General features: G+C 57.9%; 1 protein-coding gene across 1 annotated transcript in view; it reads left to right on the top strand.

The window, feature by feature from the left end:
* The window catches only part of TUB (TUB bipartite transcription factor), a 72497-nt gene extending 59278 nt beyond the window's left edge, over nucleotides 1-13219 (top strand). The window contains exons 5-12 of the mRNA XM_081098637.1: nucleotides 1136-1303; nucleotides 3560-3681; nucleotides 4084-4281; nucleotides 5390-5502; nucleotides 6304-6421; nucleotides 8065-8163; nucleotides 8385-8556; nucleotides 8965-13219. Coding sequence (XP_080954763.1) covers nucleotides 1136-1303; nucleotides 3560-3681; nucleotides 4084-4281; nucleotides 5390-5502; nucleotides 6304-6421; nucleotides 8065-8163; nucleotides 8385-8556; nucleotides 8965-9098 — 1124 coding nt within the window. The 3' untranslated portion in view covers nucleotides 9099-13219. The remainder of the gene's footprint in view (nucleotides 1-1135; nucleotides 1304-3559; nucleotides 3682-4083; nucleotides 4282-5389; nucleotides 5503-6303; nucleotides 6422-8064; nucleotides 8164-8384; nucleotides 8557-8964) is intronic.
* The last annotated feature ends 425 nt before the right edge of the window (nucleotides 13220-13644 follow it).

Here is a 13644-nt window from a genome sequence, read left to right as displayed (position 1 = left end):
GGGTTGGGAGGCTCGTCTTCCCAACCTGGAGGCCAGGGACAGGTGGGAGGCCCGGGGGGAAGGCACCAAATGGCACTCAGCGCCCCACCCAGCTGGCTCACAGGCCTCATCTAGCTCACGGGGCACCTGGGCTGGCCTGTGGGTGAGGGGCAGGCCCTCCATACTGCCAAGAAGGGAAGTCCAGCTCAGCTACGGCCCACGAAGCCCCTCCCCTGCCCAGCCTGAGAGCCCTCTGCCTCCACCCTGAGCCAGGACACTGTCCCGTGGGGCTTGCAGCCTCCCAGTCACCCCGGGGGCCTCCGCCACTCCCTCGCCTCAGCGCCACCCTCGGGCCCACAGACCAGTCTCCCTGCTCGTCTCTCTCCAAAAGGTCCCCAGGGATAGGCACGGCGGCCCCTGCCCCGAGTCCTGTTTCTGTGGGCTAGACACCTGTCTCCTCAACCACATGTGTGCCCAGTGGTTTCCAGGCCTCGGGTGTTGTGGGATGGGGGGCGGGGGGTGCTGGCCACAGCTTCCGGGGCTGACGGCTGTCTTTTGGACATAGCCCACCCGGACAGGGTGGCTGCCACCGTGTGGGCCAGGCCTCCTCGCTTCAGTCCCCGACGCTGTGGCAGCTGGGGAGGAAGGCAGACGTGGGATGGGAGAGCCTCCGTGTGGGAAGGCGCACGCGTGCCAACCTCGGCCTTTTCGAAGGGCCCGTGTGTTTTTGACGACGTGTGAGTTGACTGTGTGTGTCTGAGACGGACCGTCCGCACTGATGGCTCGCAGCCGGCCACATCCGTGAGCGCGTGGTGGCCCCGTGTGGTGTGGATGGTCGTGGTTCCCCGTCGAGTCTTTTCGCTGTGAGCTGGCTTTGTAGGTGGCTGCCGTCTGCCTAGGGATGTGAGGCGTTTCAAACCAACCCTCGGCAACTAATTCTGGGGACAGCGAAAGTGACAGAACCCATGCCCCTTCAGAGCTGACCAATCATTAAGAGGCTGACAGCAATCATTCGTTTTTTAAAAGTCAGTTTTGCAAGTAAAGTTCTGCAGAGGGTCCCCCGACTCAGCCCTCACCCACTTCGTGGCTGTCTGCGGATCCAGCTCTCCTCCCCTCCCACTGCCCTCCGGGGCTCAGAAGTGTCCCTGGCCTGCAGGCGCCGGCGGGCCAGCGGCTCTGGCAGAAGACGAGTCTGAGGCTCGAGGCCCAGTGCAGATCCTGACTGTGGGCCGGTTGGACCACGCCCAGGACGCAGGGGAGACGGCAGCTGGTGGGGGCACACAGCCCTGCGGGCAGGACCTCCGTGCCACGATGCAGAGGAAGGGTGAGCCCCGTGGGGGTCCAGCGACACCCCCAAAGCTCAGTCCCAGGTTCTCAGATGCACCCTTCTTGGGGAGCACGACCCTCCTGTGTCTCTTCCAGCCCCTCCCAAACCCTGGTGTGGGGCCCGGGAGGCCAGTGGAAAACGTGGGCAGGGGCCCTAATAAGGCCAAGTCCAGGGAAAGACGTATGAGCCAGGGTAACCAGCAGCCCACAGCCCAGCCCTGTCTCCCCCACTCCTACCACCTGCCCCCAAGGAGGCCCTAGCTCTGGGGACAGATTTCCGCCCCCTTTGGTTCCTTTGAAAGAGCTGCTTTTGTAAAATGTCCCCTGTCTGCTGAGCCAGAGGAGCAGGGCCAGGATGCTGAGAGGCAGGGCAGATCCAGGAAACCTGCCAGGGTAGCTTCCCCACTGGGAGCCCTGCCCCAGGGAGCCCCTGGTGGGGGCGGCCGAGGGAAGCCCAGCAGCGCCCCACATTCAGGGAATCAGAGGCTGGAGAGGGCGTTCAGTGGGGAGAAGCACACAGACAGGCCTACTGCAGGCTGGGAGGGGAGGAGTCAGCCCTGCTCTGCAGGCTAAGAAGCTGGCCTCTCCCAGGCACATTCCATGGTCTGTGCCTGCCAAGGCCTCTGGGAGCCTGAGGCCAGAGAGGAGGCTCCCAGCACAGGGACAACCCGTCAGGCCTTGCTACACAGGAGGCAGGCATGGCGAGTGCTGGAGCGGAGGGGGCAGAGGGTCTGACCTGAGCTTGGAGTGGGGGGCACAGACCCCAAGGATCGTGACCAGCCCCAGCATGCACCTGAGAGAGTGCCCTTGTGTATATCGGGACATCTGTGGGCATGTGTGTCAATGTGTGTGTGCACCTAAGGCCTGGGGTGTGTGCATGCAGTATGATGACTCAGTGCCTGTGAACAGGTGTGTGCCTGGGTGTGTGTATGTGACCACGCCTCCCACCTGTTCCTGCCTGGGTGTGTGTGTGTGACCACGCCTCCCACCTGTTCCTGCCTGGGTGTGTGTATGTGACCACGCCTCCCACCTGTTCCTGCCTGGGTGTGTGTATGTGACCACGCCTCCCACCTGTTCCTGCCTGGGTGTGTGTGTGTGACCACGCCTCCCACCTGTTCCTGCCTGGGTGTGTGTATGTGACCACGCCTCCCACCTGTTCCTGCCTGGGTGTGTGTATGTGACCACGCCTCCCACCTGTTCCTGCCTGGGTGTGTGTATGTGACCACGCCTCCCACCTGTTCCTGCCTGGGTGTGTGTATGTGACCACGCCTCCCACCTGCTGCCTGGGTGTGTGTATGTGACCACGCCTCCCACCTGCTGCCTGGGTGTGTGTATGTGACCACACCTCCCACCTGCTCCTGCCTGGGTGTGTGTATGTGACCACGCCTCCCACCTGTTCCTGCCTGGGTGTGTGTGTGTGTGACCACGCCTCCCACCTGCTCCTGCCTGGGTGTGTGTATGTGACCACGCCTCCCACCTGCTGCCTGGGTGTGTGTATGTGACCACGCCTCCCACCTGCTCTTGCCTGGGTGTGTGTATGTGACCACGCCTCCCACCTGCTGCCTGGGTGTGTGTATGTGACCACGCCTCCCACCTGTTGCCTGGGTGTGTGTATGTGACCACGCCTCCCACCTGCTCCTGCCTGGGTGTGTGTGTGTGACCACACCTCCCACCTGCTCTTGCCTGGGTGTGTGTATGTGACCACGCCTCCCACCTGCTGCCTGGGTGTGTGTATGTGACCACGCCTCCCACCTGCTGCCTGGGTGTGTGTATGTGATCACGCCTCCCACCTGTTCCTGCCTGGGTGTGTGTATGTGACCATGCCTCCCACCTGCTCTTGCCTGGGTGTGTGTGTGTGACCACGCCTCCCACCTGCTCCTGCCTGGGTGTGTGTGTGTGACCACACCTCCCACCTGCTCCTGCCTGGGTGTGTGTGTGTGACCACGCCTCCCACCTGCTGCCTGGGTGTGTGTGTGTGACCACGCCTCCCACCTGCTGCCTGGGTGTGTGTATGTGACCACGCCTCCCACCTGCTCCTGCCTGGGTGTGTGTATGTGACCACGCCTCCCACCTGCTCCTGCCTGGGTGTGTGTATGTGACCACGCCTCCCACCTGCTCCTGCCTGGGTGTGTGTATGTGACCACGCCTCCCACCTGCTCCTGCCTGGGTGTGTGTATGTGACCACGCCTCCCACCTGCTCCTGCCTGGGTGTGTGTATGTGACCACGCCTCCCACCTGCTCCTACCTGGCCCAGGCATCTCCAGTAGCATGAGCTTTGAGGAGGAAGAGGAGGATGAGGACGAATACAGCTCCAGTTCCTCCCAGCTAAACAGCAATACCCGCCCCAGCTCCGCCACTAGCAAGAAGTCCATCAGGGTGAGTAGGGAAGGGTGGACGGCAGTGTGCAGGGCTGGTCACTCACCCAGGCTGCAGGGGAAATGGTGTGGAGAAATGATGGTGAGTGGCTCGCTGGGCTGGGCCAGATGCCTACCTATTGAGAGCTGCTCAGGCCTGGGCTCTCCCGCCCCCCCCCCCCCCCAATCAGGTCTCTGCCAGGCCAGGCGGGTGGGGAAACAGGTTGGACAGGATGACCTAAGGACCTACCCACAGGGATGGCTGAGGGAGAGAAGAGCTGGGAAGTAGCTGATGATCCCAGGGCCAGGCTGGCCGGCCTGCATCTGGGACTGTGTCTCATCTCCCACCACCACCACATAAAGGGTCAGCCCTGGACCCCAGACCCCCAATTTCAGCTGCTCGGGGTCCCACTCTCCCCTGTAGGAGGCAGCCTCAGCCCTCAGCCCAACAGCCCCAGAGCCCTCGGCAGAAGTTGAGGTCCAAGATCTCGAGGAATTTGCACAGAGGCCAGCTCCCCAGGGCATCACCATCAAGTGCCGCATCTCGAGGGACAAGAAGGGGATGGACCGGGGGATGTACCCCACCTACTTCCTGCACCTGGACCGAGAGGACGGGAAGAAGGTGAGGGGGGCCTGGACGTGCGTTTCCCCTGCAGGCTTGAGGGCCTGGGGGCTGGGATGTGACCGGCAGCCTCAGATCCAACAGCCACCTCTCAGCTCCCCCAGAGATTGAGGCCCTCGTGCCTGGTCAGTGTGCACCTTTGTGTCTGCCAGTGCGTGTACCTGTGTGCACACCTTTGTGTCTGCCAGTGCGTGTACCTGTGTGCACACCTTTGTGCTGCCAGTGCGTGTACCTGTGTGCACACCTTTGTGTCTGCCAGTGCGTGTAGCCTTTGTGCTGCCAGTGCGTGTACCTGTGTGCACGTCTTTGTGCTGCCAGTGCGTGTACCTGTGTGCACGCCTTTGTGCTGCCAGTGCGTGTACCTGTGTGCACGCCTTTGTGCTGCCAGTGTGTGTACCTGTGTGCACGCCTTTGTGCTGCCAGTGTGTGTAGCCTTTGTGCTGCCAGTGTGTGTGCCTGTGTGCACGCCTTTGTGTCTGCCAGTGCGTGTAGCCTTTGTGCTGCCAGTGCATGTGCCTATGCGTATGCCTTTGTGTCTGCCAGTGTGTGTAGCCTTTGTGCTGCCAGTGTGTGTACCTGTGTGCACGCCTTTGTGTCTGCCAGTGCGTGTAGCCTTTGTGCTGCCAGTGCATGTGCCTATGCGTATGCCTTTGTGTCTGCCAGTGTGTGTACCTGTGTGAACGCCTTTGTGCTGCCAGTGTGTGTACCTGTGTGCACGCCTTTGTGCTGCCAGTGTGTGTACCTGTGTGCACGCCTTTGTGCTGCCAGTGTGTGTACCTGTGTGAACGCCTTTGTGCTGCCAGTGTGTGTACCTGTGTGAACGCCTTTGTGCTGCCAGTGTGTGTACCTGTGTGCACGCCTTTGTGCTGCCAGTGTGTGCACCTTTGTGCACGCCTTTGTGTCTGCCAGTGCGTGTAGCCTTTGTGCTGCCAGTGTGTGTACCTGTGTGCACACTTTTGTGCTTCCAGTTTGTGCGCATGTGTGTGAGCACACCGTGTTCTGGAACTGAAGTGAGGGAGAGTCCCTTGTGTGAGTGTGTGAGTGGCACCCGTGATTGTGTGCGGATCAGAGGTTGGGTCTGGAGTGTAACTTCCTCTGCTTCCCCAAGGTGTTCCTCCTGGCGGGAAGGAAAAGAAAGAAGAGTAAAACATCCAATTACCTCATCTCTGTGGACCCTACAGACTTGTCTCGAGGCGGGGACAGCTACATCGGGAAACTGCGGTACCAGCACTCCCCAGGCGGGGTGGGCAGGCTCTCTAGAGGGAGGAGATCTAGGCCAGGAGTCAGATCCTCTCCGCGGGTCCTCTGTCCCTCAGATCCTACCATGGGCTCTGCCAGCCTAGAGCCAGGCTTGGAGGTGGGCCTCACACACCCACCCTAGACTGCTCCCAGCCAGGTGGGCCCAAGCCCACCCTGAGTGACGGATGAAACCCTGGGATGTCACTGATGATGTCGGCCACCACGAAGTCACCTTGGCCATGGTCAGTGCTGAGGGGCAGGGCTGAGAGTGAGGCCTTGACGGGAGAGAGGACCACCTTGGGGAGAGAGGACGGCTCGGAGCCAGCCCGGGGGAGGAGGGTTTGCTGAGGAACGGAGGGCCAGATCTGGGGAGCATAAGTCAAGCTGAGCGGTAAGGAGCCAAAGCTGTGGAGATGGGGCTGGACCAAGACGCAGGCCGGATGGGACAGAGGTCAGCTGATCCGGTCTGCATGGCGAGCTGCGTCCCCTCTGCGGCCTTGCCAGCTGCCATTCAGTTTGCTCACGTCTGCTCCTCCAGGGAGACACTGTGCACCCTGACTTCCCTCCCTGAACGTACTCCTGAACCAAGATGTTCTTTGGTTCAGCTCAGAGCAAGTCCAGGCCTTTTGCCCTTTAGATGGGGACTCAGTGAGCAGTGTGCCCCACACTGGCTCCTGGCTTAGCCCAGAATGCTTTGCAGGCTCCTCACAGGACAGACTGTTAGCTGTTTGCTGCCCTGGGCAGAGGGTGGGTGACCCTGTACTGATGGTGCCTGCCCTGCAGATCCAACCTCATGGGCACTAAGTTCACCGTTTATGACAATGGAGTCAACCCCCAGAAGGCTTCCTCCTCTACGTTGGAAGGTGGGACCCTGCGTCAGGAGCTGGCCGCCGTGTGCTACGTGAGTCCCGGTTCCTGGTCTCTGGTCTCCAAGTAGGATGTGACGGTCAGGACTGGCGGCCTGATCTGTGGGCTGTCCCCTTGGAGGGGCCCTTCCTGGGAGAGGGGCCCAGGCCCTCTCCTCTCTTCTGAGTGTAGCCCCCAGCGGGCCATCTGCCTGGGAGGGCTCTGGGAACCAGGACTGGTCTATGCAGCCCAGCCCCAGAGCCTCCTGGAAAGGAGAGGCAGGCCTGGGTTCTTGTCTGTGCATCCCTTCCCTCCTCCCTCCAGTATCCTGATGGACGAAAGGCCCTTTACGTTATCATCTTACTGGATGCTGAGTCTAAGAGCTCAGTCTTACTATTTTTTAAATTCTATTGATGAGAAAACTGAAGCTCAGGGTGGGTCACTAGCCAGTGTCACACTCAAACCAGACGGGAATATAAGTACAGGGGATTTTACTTCATTTTAAAATGCGGGATTGGTAACCCCATCAACTTGGGCTAATTGGGAATCCATAGCCGTTTGGCTGTTTTGTATGATCCTATGGTGCCACCTGCTGGTCAGCTTTGGGGATGCAGTCCGAATCTCTTCAAATACTGTTCCCCGTACTGTTTGAGGCACTGAGGAAGGATATAGTAATGAACAAGAGACATAAACGTATACCCTTATGGGACTTAAACCCTTAGTTTAAGGAGATAAGCTGTTAAATGGACAAAAGCAAAATATATATGTTCCTGATAAATGCTAAGATGGAAAAAATAAAAGGGGGAGGGCTGTGAAGTGTCCAGGTGTGTGTGTGTGTGTGTGTGTGTGTGTGTGTGTGTGTGTAAGGGCCTCACCGAGGTAGCACTGGGGTAAAACCCAGAAGGAAGTGAGGCCAGCCGGGTGGGTGTTGGGGAGGGTACCATACAGAGTGTAAGAGTCCTGGACGCCTGGCACATGGGGAACAGCAAGGAGGGTGGCGAGTGCAGGGAGAGTCAGTGCTGAGGGGTAACAGGTCTTCAGCTTTTACTCTGAGCTAAGGAGGAAAATGCTATGACTTAACAGGACCCCTGGCTGCTGTGTGGCGAGCAGGTGACAGGGAGGGGGAGGGGCCAGGGGTGGGAAGGAGGAGTCCACCTAGGTTTCACTGTGAGCTCAGCGAGACGGTGGTAAGAGTGACTGGATTCATGATGGAATTTGAAGGTAGAGCTGGCAGCATTAGCTGATACAGTGGTTCTCAACCTTCCTAATGCCGCGACCCTTTAATACAGTTCTTCATGTTGTGGTGACCTCCAACCATAAAATTATTTTTGTTGCTACTTCATAACTGTAATTTTGCTACTGTTATGAATCGTAATGTAACTATCTGATATGCAGGATGTATTTTCATTGTTCGCGACCCACAGGATGAGAACCGCTGGATTAGAAGGTGGGGTGAGAGAGAGGAGTCAGGTATGACCCCAGGTAGTTTGCTGACTTGCTGTTGAGTGAAGCAAAGAGGACTCTACAGGGAGCTGGTTAGGACAGGGACTCAGGAGTTCGCGTCTGGACGTGCAAAATTTAGACACCTGTTAGATGTTCAGGTGGAGATGGTGAGAACTAGCTCATCATCTCTCTTCCCTCCCTCCAGCCTCCCCAGTAAGTCGAGTCCTCAGGTGGCTACTGTTTTCTGTTTCGCAGGAGACTAACGTCTTAGGTTTTAAGGGGCCGCGGAAGATGACTGTGATTGTCCCAGGCATGAACATGGTTCACGAGAGAGTCTGTATCCGGCCCCGTAACGTGAGTTCCTCCCCCACCACACCCTGCCCCCCTCATCCCAGCTTCTGCATGAGCTTCTAAGGGCAGAGCACCAGCTCATGTGTCTGCACGGGAGGCAAAGTGTGAGCAGCCCGGGGGGGTCTGGTGAAAGCTGGGGACCCCCAGCCCTGGGCCTGATCCCATGGCCCTGGGCTGGTCACGGAGCCAAGGCCGGGCCTGGCTTAGCAACGCTGCTCTCCCAGGAGCATGAGACGCTGCTAGCACGCTGGCAGAATAAGAACACGGAGAGTATCATTGAGCTACAAAACAAGACGCCTGTCTGGAATGATGACACGCAGTCCTACGTACTCAACTTCCACGGGCGCGTCACGCAGGCCTCCGTGAAGAACTTCCAGATCATCCATGGCAACGACCGTGAGTGTCTGCCCCGACGCGTGGCTGCCTGCACGCTCGCCAGGCTCAGCTCAGGGCTCCGCTCGCCGGCCCTGCCGTGCGGCCAGTGCTGAGGACCTGGTCGCACAGCGTAGATTCGCTGTAGAGGCCGTATGCCTGGGAGGCCGGGAAGGCCCTGCGGAGCCTGGACATGGGCTCTGTGTGCTCAGCAGTCTCAGGGTGGGAATCTCTCTCTTCGTCCCCATCTCCTGGTGTTTGTATGTTCCCTCTGTCCTGCCCTTCCCCCACTGGTCGGTTTCATTTCCCGTGAGATTCCCTGGGTACCTCTGCCTCTCGCTTTCTCTTCCCTCTTGTGATCTGGGTGTGTGTCTGTCTTCCCCGTCTCTCCCGTCCTGACTCTGTTCCTGTCTGCATGGTGGCCGGCTCCAGCGGACTACATCGTGATGCAGTTCGGCCGCGTGGCAGAGGACGTGTTCACCATGGACTACAACTACCCGCTGTGTGCGCTGCAGGCCTTCTCCATCGCCCTGTCCAGCTTCGACAGCAAACTGGCCTGTGAATAGAGGCCGCCTCACGTCCGTCGGGGTGGCCCAGCCCGGAGTGGAGCTGCCTGCCCGCCCTCTGTACATAGGCCTCCTGCCAGATGAACTGGCTCTCGGTGGGCCCCCGGGCCCAGCCAGCCAGGAACTGGCTCCTCTGCCCCCCTGTTGAGGCAGAGAAGTGGGGTGTGTGTAAAGGGCCCACAGTGAATTCTTTCTGTGCCCCAGGATCCACACACACACCCAACCTTGGGTTAGCATCCTGCTGCAGTCGTGTTTGCCAAGCTGCGAAGGCAGGAAGGGGTGTAGAGGGAGAGGAAGCACAATGCCGGGCTGCTGTGGCCCAGCCACCCACTCAACCCAGGAGTCGATGAGGGAGGGGCACAGTGAGTGTGTGTGGAAGGCAATCGCCGTCACACAGCAAAGGGCTTGGTAGCCCAGCCTGGCCCTTAACTGCAGGAAGCCCCCTGACTTCAGGCCTCAGCCCGGCCTGGGCGAGGCCAGCAGGTAGGGAAAGGGCCAGCGGCAGGACCCTGTCAAGGCTGCAGGGGCCTGGCTGTGGGAGCGGCCTGGTGGCCTCGGGTTCTAGCTCATTAGGTTTCTCTAGGTTTTCTCTGTGCACAGAGGCAGCAGGAGGCCAGCCATCAAGGCCAGCTGTCTTAGAGGATGGCCTGCAGGACACAGGCTCAGCATACGGGAGGTGCAGGGAACAGGCGTCCTGGACCAGGCTGCCCTGGGAGCCCTCAGCTACCCCAGCAGCTCTCTGCCCAGCAGCCTCGGCACAGGAAACGTGGACGGGCCTAGGTCACCAGCCCCGGACTCCACACAGGTAGGCGTGGCCAGGCCGGGGCTGGTGAGCTGAGGTCTCTGCCTGGGCTTCAGCTCCTGCTGCAGTGAGTGGAGGTCGTGGCTGCGGAGGGCCGCACTGCGTCGTCCTCAGAAGGATGGGGCAGGCGAGGAGGGCAGGGAGTACTGCAGCATCACTGGAGATGAGAGGTGGCAGGACCCTTAGAGACCAACTAGTCCAACAGCCACCAGAGGCAAATCACTCAACACATGGTACTTGCCTGGGGTCACCTGGCTGGTGAGTGGCAGAGTCAGAGCTTCAGCTCCCTGGATTTCTGTGTTCCCAGCATCCCCCCAGAAAACCATTATCTTGGCTTTCAGGCCTTCCCGGGGCCCAGTCTGGATGCCCTCGCCCCAGATGAAATGGTGTGTGTTTTGGGGTGGTGCGGCTATAGACTGAATTGGAAACTATCTCAGTAGATTGGCAGTTCCCTGCTAAAAGCCGTCTGGCTTTTTGCCTGTCAGACTGATCAGGACTGACCCGTGTCTGCCTCCCCCAGAGAGCATGCCTAGCGAGGCTGCTGCCCTTTTCTGCACGTGGGTGTGATGGCGGTGCGTGTGCCGGGCGGGGCCTGAGCTCCCCCTTCCCCAACATCCTCTTCTGAGGACACGGGAACGCCTCCCTTTCCTTTTTGTCCTTTTCCCTGGTTCACCTGATGGAGAGCAGACGTCAGTGGGAAGCAGGCAGTGGTTCCTCCCTGCAGAGTAGATGTGCTTGGAAAGGCTGTGTAGAAAATGATGCTTTGAAAACATGTCAGTGAGGTCTGCCGTGAGGCGGAGGAGCTGCTCTGACCTGAGTGGAGGTAGTGTGCTCTCGTTTCCCTGAAGCACAGGTTTCCCGGGGATACTGAGAGCCGGGCTATCTGTCACAGCCGATCGCCCACCTCCGGGGGTTTCCGAGAGGCCCCTCCAGGGGGACCATTCTGAGGGCACTGGGGCTTTCTGGAGAGGGCTGGTCCACCTCCCAGCGAACCTTGCGGTGCCCTCCTCCTTCCCATGGTCCCATTCGGCTCTTCCTTTTCTGACCTGGGGAAGAGACCTGCTGCCAATTGGGATGATGGAAACTAGATGATCTCTAATGTCTGGCCACGCTGTTTCTCTGAATGGGATTTAAAGGCAGAACAGCTGGTGCTGTATCCTAGGGAGAGGGGATCCTGGTGGCAGAGTGGAGGAACCAGAAGCACAATGGCAAACTCCTGCTTTCTCCTCCAGCGCACAGGAGCCGGGCTGGCTGGGTTTTGGTGGGACCCAGAATGTGGGCTGAGCTGCTCGCTGGTTGTGCAGAAGGTAGCTTAGCAACAAGACCCTCTGTTGGGCACTGAGTGACAAGCAAGAACAGTTGTCACCTGCTCGAGACCCAGCCTCAGGTCTATTCTTACGGCCCTATTCCTGGTGACGCTGGCTGTCCTTGACCACTGGCCCCAGGATCCACACCCCCCCCCCAAGAGCTGTGGGCCCAAAGACTCGAAGCTGCCAGGGCCCAGCCTCTCCCATAGTAAGAGTTCTTGTCCTCCACCCAGATGGCCCTTGGTTGGGCAGGGAACTCGAGGATAGAATGGGCAGTTCCTGTGGGCATGGGGCAGCTGGGACCGTAGGCAGCCCTCCTGGGACTGCTCCTGTGACTCCTTTTGGGGCCACACCCCAAACCTCCACACCCTCTGCCCAGAACAGTTCTTCTGCAGAGTGGCGACATTCACTTCCCGCCTCTTTTCTTTTTTTCTGGCTCCAAGGTGCTCTGTGTCTGTCTGCATCTCTGTGTCTGTGCGTGTTTGGGGAAAGGGCAATCTGCTAAGAATCAACTGAGGTTTGTTTCTAAGGATGAGCAGGAAAGGGATAAGGATTCTGTTCATGCTGTTAGGAAGCGCCAGCGTCTCCCAGGTTCTGATTAGGAAAACATGGTCTGAGAAAGTGGTCAGTTCCCATTCTGCGTTACCTGGGGACACCCGTGTGTTGTGTGGACGCTTTTGGACGAACCTGAGCATATTCTAGTGACTGTGCCTTAGAAAGCACGGCACTAGTTCAAAGGAGCACGTAAGGTCCGGCCGTGCTGCAGACAGGCATGGTATGGTAACCGCAGGTGTGAAGAGGGCCTTTGGAGTCCGCCTCCCAACAAGGGCAAGAAAATTGTAGAAGTTTTTGTCTATAAAGAGCAGGGCATTTGCCTCTAAACTGAACAAGCAGCAGCGTTGATTTCACACTGAGAGCTCCGTGCACGCCTCGCAGTGGGGTCTGCAGGGACGGGAGATGCTGGGCTGGCACGTCTATGGCTGTTACGCAAGCACAAATTCCATCTCCCTGGCGGAGTCCTGGTTTCCCGACTGCAGCGACACTGGCCTTCCCCCTGCGCCGGGATGTGGGATGTGGTGTGACCAGCACACCTCTCTGGAGAGTGGAGGGCGTCTTCCTCCCGGTGCCCAGCGTGCCTGGGCCTGACTCTCTGGGTTCTGGCTTGTTGAACTTGTAGCAGCCCCAGGAACAGGCCAAAGGATGGGCTCTGGCTTGAGTTTATTGGTCACCTGTCCTCACACTTCAAGTTTTCTGTCATCTCAGGATACAGGGCAGAGGCAAGCAGGAGTACTGGGACAGGTTTGGTTTTTTAATTTTCCAACCAAGCTGAGAAGCAAGTTGGTCTTACAGAAGGCATCGCTGTACTTCGTGGCTACTGGTATGTGATTTTGAGCAAACCAGGAGGCTGGACTGTCAGTGCTTGCAGTGGGAGTCAGGTGGCTGGGAGTTGACCTTTGCTTTCATCACCACCGTTTCTAGCTCATCATTGTGCCTTTGTTCTTCCCTAAGATGTCACACCCCTTTCCTCTTCTGTTCTACTGCCCCCTCCCCCACCCCAACCAGGTCCAGGCAGAGCTGAGACGAGGCTGATGAGAGAGTCCTAGAGTGACTTGGAGTGGCTCAGAAAGGGAGCCCGACTCTGGCCCTTTCCTGTGTTTGGTGATGAAGGGTCTTGGTCAGGATGGGTGGCACTTCTCTTGCTGAGAACAGTTATCCAGTTTTCGTAACGCTTAGAATGTGTATGTCTATTTGCACAAGACCGTCTTTTCCTATTCTGGAGTGGTCAGACATTTATTTTTGTTCAAGATTATCTGGAGTTTTAGATGAACTTACAAAACTGTGCTTTTATTGACTTTTTGAATAAACTCTTTGGTATTCTGGAGCAAATGTATTTATTTATTGGTATGTGCAATGACAAAGTTGGTATTTTCCCACGTTATCTATGTTGTATAACTTGTGTTTGTCTAAGTACAGACCATGTATCATCAAATTAAACTTGAACTATTTCAGCACTATTGTGTAAATTTTTCCTATAAAAGGAGAAAAAAACAAACATGTTTTTTACCTAGAAGTTTTTTTCTACAGCATTCAATCCTTATGAGCCTCAGGGAGGAGAAAGAGGAGGATGGTGGTAACAATGACAGGTGGGTCTAAGCCAGCGGTTCTCAACCTGTGGGTTGCGACCCCTTTGGGGGTCAAACAACCCTCTCACAGGGGTCGCCTAAGATCATCCTGCATATCAGATATTTACCTTACGATTCATAACAGTAGCAACATTACAGTTATGAAGTAGCAACGAAAATGATTTTATGGTTGGGTTACAACATGAGGAACTGGATTTAAAGGGCCAGAAGGTTGAGAACCACTGGTAAGTGGTCCTCCCTCTGGCCTGGGATCTTCAAGTTTAAGGCTGGCAGAACCACACGCAGAGGCCGGG

This window comes from Myotis nattereri (assembly GCF_964212035.1).
Source record: "Myotis nattereri genome assembly, chromosome: 9".
Lineage (NCBI taxonomy): Eukaryota > Metazoa > Chordata > Mammalia > Chiroptera > Vespertilionidae > Myotis > Myotis nattereri.
This window is presented reverse-complemented; position numbering and strand designations above follow the sequence as displayed.